The sequence below is a fragment of the Gnatocerus cornutus genome, chromosome 1, assembly GCF_029298725.1.
Source record: "Gnatocerus cornutus isolate USDA-ARS CGAHR chromosome 1, icGnaCorn1.1, whole genome shotgun sequence".
NCBI classification, from domain to species: domain Eukaryota; kingdom Metazoa; phylum Arthropoda; class Insecta; order Coleoptera; family Tenebrionidae; genus Gnatocerus; species Gnatocerus cornutus.
In genome coordinates, this window is record NC_142233.1 from 37,047,616 (window position 1) to 37,063,780 (window position 16,165).

General features: G+C 36.9%; 1 protein-coding gene across 1 annotated transcript; it reads right to left on the reverse strand.

The window, feature by feature from the left end:
- Positions 1-3,728: 3,728 nt before the first annotated feature.
- On the reverse strand, positions 3,729-16,165 carry LOC148182252 (uncharacterized). Its single transcript, XM_088029333.1, has 2 exons — positions 11,096-16,165; positions 3,729-4,052 (listed from the first exon to the last, which is right to left on the reverse strand). The coding sequence occupies exons 1-2, from the start codon at positions 16,163-16,165 to the stop codon at positions 3,729-3,731; spliced, it is 5,394 nt and encodes a 1,797-aa protein (XP_087885459.1).

The window sequence follows — 16,165 nt, forward strand, 5'->3', positions numbered from 1 at the left end:
TGCTAATGCCACTTACCGTAAATTGCCTAAAAACTAGTTAGCTTTAACTAATTTAGCTTAACTAGGAGCATCAACAGAAAATACTCCATAGATAATGCCATTGAGCATGCACAAAAAGATCATTTTTAAATTTGAAAAATTGCTGTTTATTGGCTTTTTATTAAATAGCTTTAATTTCATACTGCAAGTCTAGGCAAAATAAATTAAAAAGTTTATAAAAACATCAAAGTATATAGGGTCAGGCAACACTTGTGTCTACCCCCAAAATCGTCTTTAATTTTCAAGATAAAATTTTGAAAATTTACATACGCTTACAGTTGACAAAGCTCTAGAAGCTGACGCAAAAATTTGTTTTTTATCACTGATAGTTTTGGCGTCGCGACGCCTTAAAAATGTAATTTTTAGTTAATTGTGAGGGTTTGTGATATCAACCTCTAATTTAATTTTTTTCAATATAAATGTGTTAAAAATATCTCAGTTGTCATTTTAAATTCAATGCAAATTGTCTTCAAAATTTGAGAACAAAATGCTGTTTTATCAAGTTGGTTTCCAATTTCATTACGTCAAAATTGGGAACTACGTTTACACCCATCTGTCAACATCTTGTATCACAAATGACATCTATCCTTTGGCTCGCTTTAGATTGTAACAAAAGTCTTACTTGGTAAAATTGTCGCTTTGTCGATGTTAATTAACGAATTCTGGTGTTCATAAAGTGCAACATGCCCGTGTTAATCAAACTTAACCTTAATAAGAGTGAATGAAGTGACTTGTGAAATTTTGGTGTAAACGTAGTTTGCCACTGCGCTGTCATAATTTTGAAAACCAACTTGATAAAAGAGCGTTTTTTTCGCAAATTTTAAACACAATTTGCATTAGATTTAAAATAAAAACTCAGATATTTGTATCATAGTTATGTTGAAAAAAAATTGAATTCGCGAATATGTATTTCCGCAAAAACTCAAAAATCGCTAAAAATTATACTTCTTAGGCGTCGCGACGCCAACCAAACCGTGATAAAAAACAAATTTTTGCGTCAGCTTCTAGAGCTTTGTCAACTATGAGCGTATGCAAAGTTTCCAAATTTTATCTTTAAAATTAAAGACGTTTTTAGGGGTGGACACAAGTGTTGCCGGACTCTGTATAAAAAAGAAACTTTTAAAATTCTAGATCTACAAAGATTACATAACAAAAAACTTGCCCCAAACTCTTTCAATGAGAATTCAACTCACCATAGATTCGACCAATAAGAGACATTTATTTTTTCAAATAAACCAATCAGAGCAAACTTTTTTTGGAAATTTTCACTAGTGAAATTTTCAGTGACAATTCCACGCGAAAATACCACGCGAGCTGTCAGTTGCTTGTCAGTTCGTTGAATTCTCATAAGTAATATAACGAGTGGGCTCGAAATTGTCGGAAATTTTTCCGACAGGCGAGTAGTCTTTCGACGATCAATTGCACGAGTGAGCGAAGCGAACGAGTGCCAATTGTCCGGAGAAACAAACTACGAGTACTGGAGGAAAAATTTCCCACAATTTCGAGCTCCCGAGTTATATTCGTCATGAAAATTTTATTTAATGTAAATTTTATAGTCATATTTAATTGTATGTATTAGAATAAGTTTTTTATTTTTAACGAAACGAAGAACTTTTAAAATAACAGTTTTACGTTGCACGATTTTATCAGATATGCAGTTTTCGACGACAGTTATTCAATAACAAGAACTCAATAAGATTTTTTTTTAAATTTAAAAAAATGCTGTTCATTGGCTTTTTATTAAATGGCTTTAATTTCATGTTGTAAGTCTAGGCAAAATAAAGTATAAAGTATCCATTCATAGGAAAGAAACTTTTAAAATTCTAGATATACAAAGATTACATAAAAAAAACTTGCCCTAAATTATTTAAATAAAAACTTTACATTACCACACCGTTGTCACTAAATTCTGAAAAAGTGAATGATTTGAAAAGTGTTGCAGTTCCTTACCTCAGCGAGTCAACTCTATTAGAAGGGATTTATAAATGGTTTAATGGTTTAATGTAATCTTCCTCTGCACATGATGTTTTAGATTAAATTTTGTAGTCAGCAATTTTTTCGATATTTTATTTAAAAAAATAGCCCCTAATGGAAATTTGTAAGGTCAAAATTGATTTTATTAGAATTAAATAAGTTTTTTACTTTAAACAAAACGAAGAAGTTCTGAAATAACCGTTTTTACGTTGCACGATTTTATCAGATATGCAGTTTTGAAAGAGCCAATCTGATCTTTTTAGAAAATACTTTTTAAACAAAGAATGCCAATCTAATTATTTTTTTTCATTTTTTGGAGTTTATTTGTTCAATATGTAGTAGTAATTATTATCTCAATACCATGTTTTGCGAGATTGGTCTTTTTTGCACTAAGCCATAGAGTTGATCCACATTTATCGTAACTGTATACTTCGTTTATTTTGAATACCCCATTTCAAGGTCATAATTTGTGAAAATTGTGGAGCTCTACGGCAAATTTGAGAGGATTTATGTATTGAATTGAATCACGAATGAGTCTTTGGGTATTAAAGTACTTTTATGTTTAATCCAATGCATACATTTTCTTAAATTTGCCAGTTCCACAATTTTCACAAACTATGACCTTGAAATGTGGATTCAAAATAAATGAGGATTATCTTCTTTCAGCTTGGAATACCGAGTTAAACTAAAATAAAAGCCTGCAAAAATTTTACCGATTTGCAAGGAATACTTTAGATACCTTTAGTACCTTTAGTACCTTTAGTAGATAGTTGAGTCGCTTAAAGACAAAACCCGACATCTGCGTTCAGCCATAACTTTTCGACCAATAGAAAAAATTCTATTCTATTCTAGAGCTTTTACTTTTAAATATTGGAAGATAAAATTTTTCAGCTTGTAGTAAAAAGCTTATAAATTACGAAGGTAAACCTTTTCAGAATTTGTCTAGAACCTAGCAGTCACAATTAATAACTTTATATTGCTGTGTCTAATTTCGGTCTGATGCAGATGTCGGGTTTTGCATTTAGAGCGATTGACTCGTCAATTTTGTTTAATAGATATAAATCCCCAAGCAAAGTTTTTTTCACATACTTCTAAAGTATAGGTATGAGTTTTTTACTAACTACAAAATATTATGATAAAAAACAAAAAGTTATAAAAAAACGCCTGCAAATATGCAGAGTAACATTAATTACAACATTTAACTTTACTTTATTGTCTATTTTTAACAGAGACTAAGTCTTTTCCAACTAACCAACTACTATAAACTGCCAGTTTGCGTCACGAAGAGCAAAGATAGATATATGTGCATGAGAGAATGTAAGTTCACCCCGGAGGCCTTAATCGGACTCATTTTTAACCTCAAACCGGTGCCAGCCGATAGCTTCTTTCTTTATCCAGCTTATAAACCTGAATGTACATTGGACTCTCGTTCGCTTTTTCTGATCACCTCTGTCGCTGTTTGTTCAAATATCGAAGACTTGGTTCGATAAACTCACTATCCTAACTTTACAAATGGTACGGCAGCACTGTCATGACTCGGTGGGATTACAATGTTTTTAAATGTATTTACGGTGGCAGCTTGGCTCTTGCAGTGACCATGATAAATTTGTTAGAATTTTAATAATGGTGGATGCGCCGGCGTAAGAATTGACAACATTAGCACCCTTTCTGAAACAAGACCTTTTCTTACAATGCTCCACATTAGTTCAAAGTGGTTACAGCGAGATGGATGGTGTAATATCTGCATTGAATATTCGGGTTGCAGGAAGCACCACCAAGGCGTTGAAAAGCCTCCGCATGAAGATAGGAGGACGAACAGGGAACCGGAAGCGAGGTATAGCTGACGCCTCCGCCGCCACCGCTGACGTGTTTATTGTGGCTCGATCAGATAGAACTCCGTGTTGTTCGTTGACACGTGCAGAATGGCCGACATCCCCTGCTAACCTGTTACGCTCCGCCACTAGGTCTTCCACACTGATATACATCTGACATTCTATACCAACAACGAGCGTCGACACGATAACTTTCACGCCCCACACCTGTTATTTCTCGCTCTTTTTATAGTCTTAAGTTTGGTGGGTCGTTGCTTTATCAATGTTTAAAAACGCAACCATAAATTTGGAAGCTGCAGATCTAATAGCGTTCGATCCAACAATAAAAAAATGCTTGATCTGAAACGTTTAATTTCACTCGTTGATTGTAAGAAAATTATTGCTCAAAGTTTCTCTAGACAGATTATCATTAGTGTAAATTCTCCAATTTCCCAGCAAGCTTGAACAATTTGCGCTGGTGTTTTTCCATTCGTTTTACCTCTGGAACAAACATCGTCTAAAAACCTCTCGATTTATTCGCATTGAAACAATTACTTCCTCTCAAAAGACTAAAATGGTACAATAATTTATCTCAGGGAGGGTTATTGTTAGAATCGTGTCGAGAAACGTAGTAATGTCGTATCGGCCATTATTTATCACACAATTTGAAAGTAGGTGCGGGGATGGTGATGATGAGAAGAAGGTTGGCAGGTGGCGTCTTCAGGGACGTACGCAGGGGTTCCCATACAGTTAATCTAATCTAATTTTATTATGAGGCAATATCGCGAGCTTGCAGAAGGCCGCAAGGAACGACGCTACAGTGTTGGGACGCTGCTTGGGCACGACATTCTCACATAATATGGGGCTGTCTGCAGCCGTGTCGCAAAGCGATAACATATACAATCACATCACGCTAATTTGCTGATATTGGTTCTTTACTTCGGTACCTCAGAAGCACAAGGGTCTATCTCCAATTTTTGTGAAAAATGAGTTAGATAATGTTTTTTTTCGAATTTGCCGCTTCAATAGGTCCATAAAAGTACTCAATTTGGAGTCGTTTATAGGTATAGTTCGTACAGTGAGAGTTTAAATGACAGAAAAGTCACTAAATCTACACAATAAAAAGTGTACTATTCGCGCGAAATTTAAAATCACAAAATAACCCCAGTTACTGACAATCCTGTCAACCCATGTCGCGTAGGAATTTAGTGTTTTTAGTGTATTTTGTAGCATAATTTGCTGCCAACCTATATGTCAACTGTCGAAATCTCCCAATCTTTCACCGGATATACTAAGGGGGTGTTTATAAATGTTTCTAGCATCAAGGGTGGCTATGAAATGTCAAAGAAATTTACCGCTCATTACAAATGTGAGTTTCGATTTTTCAACTGACATTTGCAATTAACCTCAAACATGGAGCAAATTAGGTTTTGAGAAATAAACTGTTCTAGTTGTGGTTTAAAACGTGAAAATCAAAAACTTGGACACAAAACTGTAACTGAAACGTCATTGACGTAGATAATAATATAAATAATTTTCAAAATAGTTATATTCAGTATAAACGCGGCAAAATAGTGTACGACAGGAATTCCAGAGCCACCCTTGATGCTAGAAACATTTATAAACACCTTGTATATCTATAAAAGAACTCAAAGTAGGAAATTTTGTTTTTAAAGAGTTGGCAGAACTAATTAGTCTGGGTGTCACCTGTTTCCTGTCAAGTTCTTGGTCAATTTCATATTACGGATTTTACGATTCGTATTTAATAAATTGCTGCGTGAATAAAAAATGTATCAATATAACTGAATTGTCCTTTGAGGCGAACAATATACATATGTACCTAAATATAATAGATATCAATGCAGGTTGTGAGGTTAGGTTAAAATTCAGTGATAGTGAAACTCAATAAATGTCAAATTTTAAATTGAATTTGAAAATCAAGTGGCAAGTCGTAGTTACAAAACCATTACCAATCGTGTAACACGAAAACTCTTAGAATTGGAAAATTTAAATTTTTTATTAAAAAAAGGGTGCACATTCGAAAAAATAGTATGTTTTATAATGGCATTGGGCACTCGTCCCATAAAAAAATCGCATACGGCTCCTTTTGTACACCGGGAACTCGTGCACCAAATTGGCCATTATAAAAAACGTTCTTTAATGTACTATTATTACTCTTTACATCTTTTTTAAGACATAGAAAAATAATCCCAATTAGATGAAAAACAAACGATTTTAGGTTTCTCTAAGGAACTAAGTACTACATTTTGTTAGAAGCATAAAGATCCAACTGTATTGGAACATTCCATTAAAATTTTTTTGAAGATCCTGTAATTTCTTTATTTTATATGCGATTTTAACCATATTTGTGGAGATTATCATTCTCGACTGCCTTATTAAGAGTGTCGATTTAGAAAAATTTAGACCGAAAAAGAGAATTTTTAGAAGTTTTGATTTCGAGGAGCAAAGAAAAATTTTTGTTTTTTGATCAAAAAAAATGTGACTAAAAAATTTTAACGACCTGTAAGTTCTTCAATTTTAATGCCACTATAATCAAGTTTGTGGAGTTTATAAGTCTTGACTGTCTTATTAAGAGTAGCGATTTAGAAAAATTTTGACCAAAAAGGAGAATACATATTTAGAAATTTTTATTTGGACAACTGTAAAAATGTCAATTTTTTTAACACTGTAATTTTGTTATTTTTAGTGCGACAGAAATTAAATTTATGCATGTTGTTTCTTTTGTTTGTTTTAGTAATTTAGATCAAAAAGTCGAATTTTTAGAAATTTTCGTTTTAAGACCAAAAAAATGCCATCATTTTTTTTTAAGATTTTTATAATTTCTTTATTTCTTATGTGATTTTAACGAAAATTGTGAAGATTATCACTTTTGACTTATTTACACTGCTGATTTACAAAAATTTAGAGCGAAAAGGAGAATTTGTAGACATTTTTATTTTCAGCAGTTAAAAAAAATACAAAAAAACTTGAACGCGCTTTAATTTCGACATTTTTGGTGTCACAAGAACGAAATTTGTGGGAGTTTTTTTAAGGTTAAATAGTCTATAGAAGTTGCTGAATTTGGTTTAATTTTAATATATCTTTGTTAGAAATTATTTGTAATAACGTATTACCTTTTTTTTGAAAAAACATTGTTAATTTTTTTGAAAGTTTCTATTACTAAGTGGGACTTAAGTCCTGATAATCTAATTTTTCTTAGAAGCATAAGGAACCATAAGTGTAAAAATATGTCCAAAAAAATATTTTTGGATCAAAGGTTACGACTATTACGCACAATTTGAAATAAACAGTCGTCAGTAATTCCCAATTCGCTCTTAAATTGCATATTTGAAAAGAGATTAATAAAACCACCGTGATTTTTTTAGAATACCTGTTTTGTTAATTTTCTCGAAACTATAATAATTTATGGAGATTAACCCTTACACTTCTGAGGTACCGACTTATTTTAAATAACAACGTATTAAAAACGTCAATATTTTCATTATTTGATTTGTAAAATGTCAATTTTACACATTTTACATAACAATAAATCGTATTTTAACAAACAATACAAAGTAAACTTTTTTTGTATAGTTAATGTAAATGCGCTTTAAATTTCAAAGGCTTAACGCTCTGACATAAACATTCATCACTTTATCCATTTATTTAAAAAATCGCCATTTATCTAAATACACAAATTTAACGAACGCAATATTTTTCTTGCTAAAAACCTAGATTTTTTCCGTTTGTTCTATACGATACTTTAGTTTTATTTTGTGGTTATAATGAAACGTCACGATGACATTTACTACGTCACATTTGATATGTGGAGCGATATAATATTTCATTACCAAAAAAAGGAAAGGTAGTTTATAATTCTGTTTATCTCGGAGAGCCGCTCGGTGTACACTGCGTTAAAAATGGGGGACGTACCAAAAATTAATTGCCATTCAAAATAATTAATGTTTATTTGCACATGCTTGCATTCTGGTGAATATGTGGAAAGTGCGATATAAAAGTCGATATGATAATTAACGTTTGGATTTCTTTGTGAATTACCAACGTTGAAAATATGACTGTTTATTTTAGTAACAATAAATAAATATCTGTTATTTGAACACCACAGGCCAGTTTACACAATAGTTTAATCGACGTTAAGTTAATCTTTCATCTAATGTTATGATTTTGTTGTCCGTTGACATTACATTAATGGATGATTTTTGGTCGAGAAACGTTCGTTAAAAGTACCTATTAATGAACGATTTTTTAAGTGGTGCTGGCGGCCCCATAATTTGTGTCGATGCACAAATCTGTATTCCTATAAGCCATTTCGCTTAAATCAAATTTTTATTTTATTAGCCTCCGTTAATCACTAAAATACAGGGTGTTTTCGAAATACACACCAAAAATTAAACAGTCTTTGGCAGCCTTAAAGAATCGAATTGACTATTTTTTATTTTTTCTAACGACTAAAAGAAAACACCTTTTACTACTTATTTGGAACATCACTAATGAAAATATTCACATAAAAAGTAGGTACAAACCTTAGATTGTTGCTAAACAACTTTTACCTACATTTTTTGACAATTGATTCTACTTGTCTTCACCAATTACCGTGTTTTGTTTGGTAGTGTATTTTAAAAACACCCTGTATAAATTTTCAATTTTTCTACATTTCTTAAAAAACGTTTGACGGAAAAGTTTTGTAACTAACACGTTTGTTGATGGCTTTTTTCTATTTTTTTGAAAACTAGCATTAGCTAAATAGCTTACTATCTGTTAAAATTTCATTTTTTGTTTTTAATAGGATAATAATGAAGAAACTCAAACATTCTCCTGTCATGTTAGCCTTGGCTGAAGTCACCGATGAATAAAAAACTTTGTGTGTAAGTTAAGCTGTAGAGGGATGGCAATTTGGCCCCAGCACGTTCGAGGAAAGCAAACTGTCGTAATTCGTTTAGCACTAGCGATCAACAAAGTCTTGTAATAAGCGTTCTCACAAGCGTGTTAAATGCAATAAATGCAGAGAACAGACCTGTGGAGTTAGTTATGTCGATAAAATAAAGTTTTCGTACAAACTACTCATAATCAATGTGTTAGCGCCACGTGTACTGTGACTTTATTAAAGCTCAAACATAAGTAAGAACCAGAGCTGTAGCTTTCCCGGCTTTGTCACACATTAGACTTGACTTGGAGGCGATAAAGCTCGCTTGGCTTCGTATTAATTAAATCTGTTGTATTAATTTATCGCAAGCTGGTGCTAATTTTGAACTCATAAACATTTTTATGGGGCAAGTGGTGGGGCAGCTTTACGATGCTGTCAGCCAATTGTCTAACGCCGTTAATTGACGTCGTAATGTTTAAATATGCCTTAACCGCCTTGTTTGGGCTCCGGTCATTATTATACTCACACCTACGCAAACACCTGTTTTATATTTTCGTTCATTATCGGGCTGGAACACGCGCGTTGCGTTTGTAAACAACGCCCTCTGCCAGCTATGAAGGAAAAAGTGGAAGAGTTATCGCCAGAGGAAAAGTTTAGAAACGGAAAAACTAAAATACAAAGTTCGTTTATTAATTTACACTCCTAATTAATTAACTTGTTCTTTATTTATCTACATTTACAAACTAACTTATTTATTAAACAAATATTTGCCAAACAAACATTAAAGTAGAAATAATGGTGCATATAAATATATTACTTCTATTTTTACCCCTTAAATCTCATATCCAGTCAGGGTAAGCTTGCAAAAGTCTCAAGCTTTTACACTTGTCAATTTTTTTAGTTACGGTTACACTCAATGGTTATTTCCGTAATAAAAAGCAATAACCCTACACAGTCCTCTTATTTAATTGACAACTTTGATATCGACATAAAGAATTCCAGTCAGAGGGTAAAAACGTTGAATGTAGTGCGCTCTCGGTTGCAGACGGGCTTTCGGCACTCTGCTTTGCCAGTTTCACGGGTCATTAGTCCCAGAATTTTCAGATTTCAGCGCAAAATTGAGAAACACTTTATCTTGCTTTCGGTACAATGATTTTTAATATGGACCTCGTCCACGTAACATAAATCGAAATATCAGAGGCAGGGCGCGAGTGTGGTCGACACGAGACCAGATATGGACCCAAAACCTGGCTCACGGCCAATTATGGCTATGCACACATATACACAAAAAATTATCTTACTTGTGCCATCGGCACTTTAATTGGAACTATATGAAGACGAGATAAGACTGGAGTTTAGGAAAGTTTGGAACATCTTTATGTGAGTTCTTATAAATATGGCGTAAACATGGAACTCATACAGGACATTACACAAACTGTGAAGCAACAAACACGTGTTTCTAGAGTAATTTTGTCATTATCACGGAAATTAAAGTTTGCATTCTATTGTCACGTTGGCCGAAAATTTAAACTCTCACTTGTAATAATAACAACAACTTTATTTAGCGCTTTGTACTGTAATAATCAATGATTTAAAAGGGCGCAAAACGTTAGCTTTTATTTGGAAAATCTATTGACAAAAGTGAAAGTAACTATGGTAATATTTCAAAGTTAACTAAATCTATTACATTTGCCCCCCCCCACCTTTAAAAAAATCAAAAACTCTTTTGAACATTTTTGTCGTTTTTAGGTGGAAAAGCTAAAAGACACATAAACTGTTAATATTTGAAACAGAATCATATCTGCGGTTAATGAAAGAAGAACGTGTATTTCAGCTACAGTGTTTTGTGTTGTAGTTTTATATAATATAAGCTGGTTTCATTCTATCTAAAGAAACTATACCATTGTTGAGAAACTTGAGTTCTCAATCGACGCTTGAGCTTTTTCAAGCGTCGCCGTAGTGAAAAATAAAATGTGAAAAGGGCTTGTTGCCAAAAATCTTGTTCTTACTCTCGAGGTTTATTCAGAACTATCTTACAAAAAACTATGTACAGAAAAAGTAAAGACCACCCCTCTGTGTGGGGGTGAGGCGTGCGCAGACGCCCACCAATACGAGGGTGGTACCGTGATGGTACCGAACATACTCCCCGCGTTGAACTGTTGACCAAGTTCAAGAGGCAAAAAATAGGTGTGTTAAACTAATGACATAAAGAGTTGATTTAGATAAACACATTTAGTGAAGTTCTTGAATTTAATTAAAACAATAAACGTCTTAAACTAATAACGATTTAGAGATGTTAGAGAGTTATATACAGTTGCTAAATGTAAATTAGCGAAAAGTGATGACTTATAACATAATTTTATGAGTCCAGAGGAACCGCACAGACCTTCGTAATGGGTCGTTTGTACACTCCCCGCACTGTTTTAATCGACACAACACGACACTGTCCGTCCGATCCGGGATGGAGATCGACAATTCTCCCCATGGGCCAGTGAAGCGGAGCTGTGTTGTCTTCTTTGAGAATAACGAGGTCCCCGATGCAAGGACGTTTTCCGGGATGTTGTCTCCATTTCGATCGGGCCTGGAGAGTCGCCAAGTACTCCCTGGACCAACGCTTCCAGAATTCGTGTCGTAGTCTCTCTACCAATTGGTAACGATTTAACCGGTTTCTTGGTTGGTCATCAAGTCCAGGTTCATTGGGGGCGGTCAGAGGGGCCCCAATGAGAAAATGGCCAGGAGTTAAAGGTTGAGGATCGTTAGGTAGAGGAGTGATTGGACGGGAGTTCATGCACGCTTCCACCATTGTCAACAATGTATTAATTTCCTCGTAATTAAGGAGCGTTTCTCCAATTACCCGTTTTAAGTGGGACTTCGCGGATTTAACCGCGCTTTCCCACAAACCTCCCATGTGGGGAGCGTGTGGAGGAATAAAGTGCCATTCTATTCCATCGTTTGAAGTCGCTGAGTGCAATTTTGCTCTAAATTCGCGGTCTCGTAACAAAACGCGCAGCTGCTGGAGATGGCGATTGGCCCCAACAAAATTTTTTCCATTGTCCGACAATATTTTTGCCGGTTTACCTCGTCTAGCAATAAATCTTTTAAGGGTATTGAGAAAAGCGGAGGACGAGCACTCGCAGACAACTTCGATATGTACGGCCCGTGTTGCAAAACATACAAAAATGGCAATGTATGCCTTCATTGTTTTTTGGGTTCGTCCAAATCCATTCTTTAACGCGAATGGGCCCGCATAATCCACACCGACAATTGAGAAAGGACGAGAAGGCGTGACGCGATCTGCGGGAAGATCAGCCATGAACTGATCAAATTGCCTGGGTTTTGTTTTGTAACAATTCAAGCAATTAAGTATTAATTTCCGAACAATGGTTCGTCCAGAAATGGGCCAGTACTTGTAACGAACAGCGCCCAAAGTTGCTTGGCAGCCTGAATGTAGACCTTCTATGTGATGCCTTGTAATTATCAAACGCGTTACTGGATGATCCTTAGGCAATATTAATTGGTGTTTACCCCATTCGGACAACGAAGAATTACGAAGGCGCCCCCCTACGCGTAAAAGACCGTTATCGTCGATAAATGGGCTTAAGGCCGCGATTTTGCTGGACTTCGGAATTTCCTTGGAGCCCTTTAACTCGTGGATTTCGTTGCGCAAAGCTTCTGATTGGGTCGCTTTGATAATGGTATCATGAGCCTGATTCAATTCCTCATTATTTAAAGGACCGGTTCGTTTAGTGGTTTTTGATAAGCAGTTGTTTTTAAATCTCAGAATTAATGCGGTTACTCTGATCAATTTTTGAAATGATGAAAATCGCGTCCATAATTCGAATTGTGATGGCTGCATCACTCTCAGGCAGCAAATGGTTTTTAGTTCGGGAAGGGTTGTATCATCCATTGATTCCGCATTTACTTTGAAGGCGGGTATTTCGCAATTGGGTAGTGATAGAAACTCCGGTCCTGTCAACCAGCGAGACTTTGACAGAAGAGCGGGAGTTGTGCCACGGGATAAAATGTCGGCTGGATTCTGACTTGATGGCACATGATGCCAATCGCGGACATTGGTTGCGGATTGAATTTCCGATACCCGATTTGACACGAATACCTTTAATCGTGTGGGTTCTAATCGCAACCAAGCTAAAACTATGGTGGAGTCACTCCAGAGGTGGTACCGGGCCCCGGAAAGATTTAAAGTGTTGCGTACCTTTACGATCAGCCGCGCCAAAAGCAGCGCCGCGCATAATTCCATTCGCGGAATCGTTACGGACTTTAATGGAGCAACTCTATTTTTTGAGCATAAAAGTTTTGTTTGTGGATGGCCTTGGGCGTCCAGGCTACGTAGATAAATGCATGCTCCATACGCGTTTTGACTAGCATCGCAAAATCCGTGAATTTGAAATTCCTCGCGCTGATGAAGAACTAATCGCGGTATCTCAATGTGATTCAACTCCGAGAAAGTGTTTATGAATTGACACCATTGGGTGTGTAACTCGGCAGGTAAACTCTCATCCCAATCGAGTTTTAATGACCATAGTTTTTGAAGAATAATTTTAGCTGCAACTGTAACTGGTGCTACTAATCCAAGAGGATCGAATATTCTCGCGATCGCACTCAAAACTGTGCGTTTGGTGATTCTTTGCGAAGGGGACGGATTATTTGCTGTTTCGAACTTGATTTGATCACTATTGCGATCCCACAGAACTCCTAATGTTTTGCTGATTTCTTGTTTGTCTAAGGAGGCCGTGTTATTACTTGAAATTTGACTTGTGTCCGATATATTAGGACGATTGGACATGATTTTGTGCAGTTCGAAGCCACCGCTACGTAGAATCGACTTTACTTCCTTTAAAAGTTGAATTGCCTCGATTTCCGTGTCAGCTCCGGTGAGCAGATCATCTACATAAAAATCACGGCGAATGGCCCGTGCGGCGTTTGGTAGATCTGCGGCTGCAGCGATTTTCGCGAGTTCTTCTAGGCATCGGGTCGCTAAAAAGCTCGAACTTGCGAAACCGTAAGTGACCGTTTGCAGCTTGTAAATTTTTATGGGTTCGGTCGAGTCATCACGCCAAGGGATTTGTTGGTATTTTTGATGCTCCGGATGTAACAAAATTTGCCGGTACATCTTTTGGATGTCTGCTGTGATGGCCACAGGGTACGTCCTGAACCGGATGAGAGTTTCGTAAAGTTCGGGTTGTAATGCTGGGCCGACCAGCAAGTGGTCATTTATGGATTTATTGTTCGTAGTTTTGAAGGACGCGTTGAAGACTACCCGCAATTTTGTTGTTAAGCTGGCCTCGTTTATGACCGCATGGTGCGGAACAAAGTATCCGGTATGGTCTGGTTCTAGGACTTCCACCATGTGTCCTAGCGATTTATAATTGGCCATAAATTCCTTATACTGTTCCCTTACAATCGGGTCCCTTTGAAGCCGTCGTTCGAGATTCAGAAACATCTTGCAAACCCTGTCGTAAGAATTTCCCAGAAGGGGCGGTTCGTCCCGAAAGGGCAATTTGACCTGAAATCGGCCCAGCGCCGTTCGACTGAAGGTCTTGGTAAAAATGTCTTCGCATAAATTATTTGAGTTGTCGACCGTATTTTCTCCGCAATTTTCAAGGTTGAAGAATGTTTGCACCGCGTCATGTAACTCGATGTTCGAGATGTTGCACGGGATTTGCGCTGGGACCGGATTAGATTTTGAAGGGCCGTTGATGATCCAGCCTAATTGGGTTTTTTGCAGAATGGGACCGCGGTTTGGCATCTGAATTTGGCCCACGCAAATTAACTCCCAAAATAACTCATTGCCTATAAGGAGGTCAATTTTATTCGGCACGTTATAGGCGGGATCGGCCAAGCGAATATTTTCTGGTACACCTGTTATCGCTGAAATTGGCACGGTAGGTATGTTACCAGTAATTTTTGGGACAACGAGGCAATTAAGCTCGGAAGAGTAAGCGTTTTGCGCGCTAGTGAATTGAATTTTGACAAATCGCTTTATCGGCGCCACTATTCCACCGATACCGGAGACGGCGATATTTACGTTTTTGACGTTGTTTAGTTTCAATTTTTTTATCGCTTCTTCCGTAACAAAATTCGACGCAGACCCGTTGTCGAGAAGTGCCCGCAACTGGACATTGTTGCCCCCTCGCGCGCATACGTTGACGATGGCCGTAGATAAAAACACGGTCGAGCAAATTAAAGAAGTGCTTGTCTCGGCTGACGAAGTTAAGGCTGAGGTCGACGGTTGCGGCTCTTCATTGTGGGCAGAATTTTGATTCACGTGCAAGAGCGTATTGTGCCTTTTATTGCAACTTCTGCAATTTGATGAATTGCACGTCTCCGACCTGTGGCCACCGCGCAAGCAATTGATGCAGAGCTGAAGTTTTTTGATTTCCAACATGCGCTGCTCTGGACTAAGCGCTAAAAATCGCGGACAGCCGTAAATATGATGTCCCTGCCGACATATGGAGCATTTCACCGGTTTGACTGAAGGGCTGACTATATGAGAAATTGTACGGTTGTTACCGGAATTTTTATTAATTTTGAATGGATGTTGGTTGACTCTTGTGGTTACGTCATAGGACTCCCACATTTGACATCTCTTGGTGAGAAAATCTATGATTTCTTTTTGGCTTGGTGAAGCGTTTGTCAACGTATTTTCCCATGCGATTGTAGTGGGTTGATCAAATTTTGATGAAATTAAGTGGACGAGTAAGTCGTCCCATTGATTGACGGGACGCTTCATATTTTCCAACGCCTTTAAGTTAGAATTTAAGGTAGTTATGACGGATCTTAGTAATTTCGCGTCTTTGCCATGGATTTGGGGCAGTGAAAATAAAGCGCGTACGTGGTGCTGCGTTATGAGGCGCGGATTCTCATACCGTTGTTCCAGCAATGCCCATGCTGACGCGTAATTGTCCGCAGATGGAGTCAAGTGCTCAACTGTCTGTTTCGCGTCCCCTTGCAAGCTACCGCGTAAATAGTGCAATTTCTGGACCGCAGGAAGCTCCGTGTCGTGGATTAGATTTGTAAACGTTTCCCGAAAACTGATCCATTCCGTAAGGGAGCCGGAAAATGTCGGCAACTTAATCTCTGGGAGTTTGACCGTTGGTGGTTTCTCCGCGGCCATTGGCGGTTCGTCCGCCGATGGACCTTGGCGTGCCCCAGTTTTCGTGTTTAGAAAATTCTTGCATGCACTTATGATCCTATAATACTCGTCTTCAAAATTTTGTAGGTCTGCATCCGTGGCCTTTTCTGAATTTAGCGAATTTATTTGCCAGTGGTAGCCCTCAAATTCGCTTAAGCATGAATTTAACCCTTGAAGTCTTTCCCTTATTTCCATAACATTGTTGGCGTTTTCCGACTTGGAAAAAAAGGTGTGAAACCGAGTCAATCGACTTTTAACAGCTGCACGTTTCGTTACAAGAGCCTTAAGTTGTTCTTCGGCCAT

Coding starts and splice junctions, on each gene's coding strand:
- LOC148182252 (XM_088029333.1), bottom strand. CDS start 16,165: ATGGCCGAAGAACAACTTAAGGCTCTTGTAACGAAACGTGCAGCTGTT. Junction 4,053..11,095: donor ACAAACGACCCATTACGAAG/GTCTGTGCGGTT, acceptor GAGAAATAACAG/GTGTGGGGCGTGAAAGTTAT.